This window comes from Egretta garzetta, unplaced genomic scaffold (assembly GCF_000687185.1).
Source record: "Egretta garzetta isolate BGI_Z169 unplaced genomic scaffold, ASM68718v1 scaffold233, whole genome shotgun sequence".
Classification (NCBI taxonomy): Eukaryota; Metazoa; Chordata; class Aves; order Pelecaniformes; family Ardeidae; genus Egretta; species Egretta garzetta.
In genome coordinates this window covers 1,202,598-1,203,954 of record NW_009259194.1, presented here as the reverse complement: position 1 = coordinate 1,203,954, position 1,357 = coordinate 1,202,598, and the positions used below count along the sequence as shown (strand labels likewise).

The 1,357-nt window shown below is 50.1% G+C and overlaps 1 protein-coding gene across 1 annotated transcript in view; it reads right to left on the bottom strand.

The window, feature by feature from the left end:
* DPYSL2 (dihydropyrimidinase like 2) overlaps positions 1 to 1,216 on the bottom strand; it is a 55,986-nt gene extending 54,770 nt beyond the window's left edge. Inside the window, exon 1 of the mRNA XM_035891392.1 lies at positions 859 to 1,216. Coding sequence (XP_035747285.1) covers positions 859 to 1,209 — 351 coding nt within the window. The 5' untranslated portion in view covers positions 1,210 to 1,216. The remainder of the gene's footprint in view (positions 1 to 858) is intronic.
* Positions 1,217 to 1,357: the final 141 nt, after the last annotated feature.

Here is a 1,357-nt window from a genome sequence, read left to right as displayed (position 1 = left end):
GCATATGAGCCAGCTTTGTCAGAGGAATACACCGTATTTCATGGCTCAGATCTGAATAAAGCTTGCTTAAATCTATTTATCAAGGAAAACAAATGTGCATGGTCAGCTAGACCTATGGGTCAAATGGGTTTTGCTTCCAGAAGAGGACAGGCTTTATTACACCATGACCCATACAGAGAGTGAGAAAATAGCTTCAGGAGCCTTAAAAGACTGGGAGGAGTTCAGTGGGTTTCTACGAGAACACCACATTCCTGTGTAAGTCCCAGATATTCCCCGAGGCAAAAATTCCCACTGTAGCCAAAGGCCTTGGTCAAAATTGGTATTGAAATACAGCTCCCAGGGGTGACTCTGGTCTGTCCTCCCCTGGAAGGAGGGGGTAGGAGTTTCCCCTGGAAGAAGCCTGCAGGGATTTGATCCCTGTAGGTGGAGGCTCATCGATGCTCTTTTGCGAACAATTGCATTTCTGTTCCCGTGAGCTGCATTCACTAGCTGGGTGGGGCATTTTGCTACCGTTGTGCTGGGGGGAATCGCCTAAGAAACAAAAAAGTCGATCTCTATCACCAAATAGGAAGGCAGGGTCGGGAAAGGGAGGGTGTTTGTGGGTGCGGGGGCTCCTTTCTTCTTCTGCCCTCCTCCCTGTGCACATATACACACACCTGCAGAGAGCACACGGATAACATTAGAGGTCTGGCAATACGGCTCTAGGAGAGATGCTGCTGTTTAGAGAAAGACATTGACTGCCACATACATGCAAGTGACATAAAAGCAAGAAACTGCAGGGTGGAAAGGACACATCCCTTCTGCAGCCTATCGCGTGTTCAAGTTGCATCTCTCACACACACATATATCTGTACCCACCTTGTCATTCAGGTTCTGCAGCGCCTCCTTCCCAGTGGCACTCCTGATCTCCACCTTTCTCCCGAAATCAACAGATGGTTCCCCTCCCTTCCCGCTCTGCCTGGAATAGACGGACGGAGCATCCGGACCCAGGTGGGCAACATCCTTCTGCTTTGCCACGACTTTGTTAGATCCGCGGCCCACCGAGAGGGAGTCAAAGTCGATGGTCTTGTTCTCCAGGGAACCTTCCACCGGGCAGAACATGCCACAGAATTTCTGCCGGGGCTTGGGACTACCAGAGCCCAGGTTTTTAAAGAAGGCTGGCACTTCTTCTTCCTCGCCCTGACGGCCAGACTGCTTCTTCTCAGCCATGGCTTGTGTGGTCTCCCTGCTAAGGGAAAATAATAACAGCGGTAACCAGGAGGATCCTTCTCACACACACGCACGCACACACACACACGAAAAGAGGAGGGGGGGAAGAAAAAAAAAAAAAAAAAAAAAAAAAACAAAAGAGCGCCCC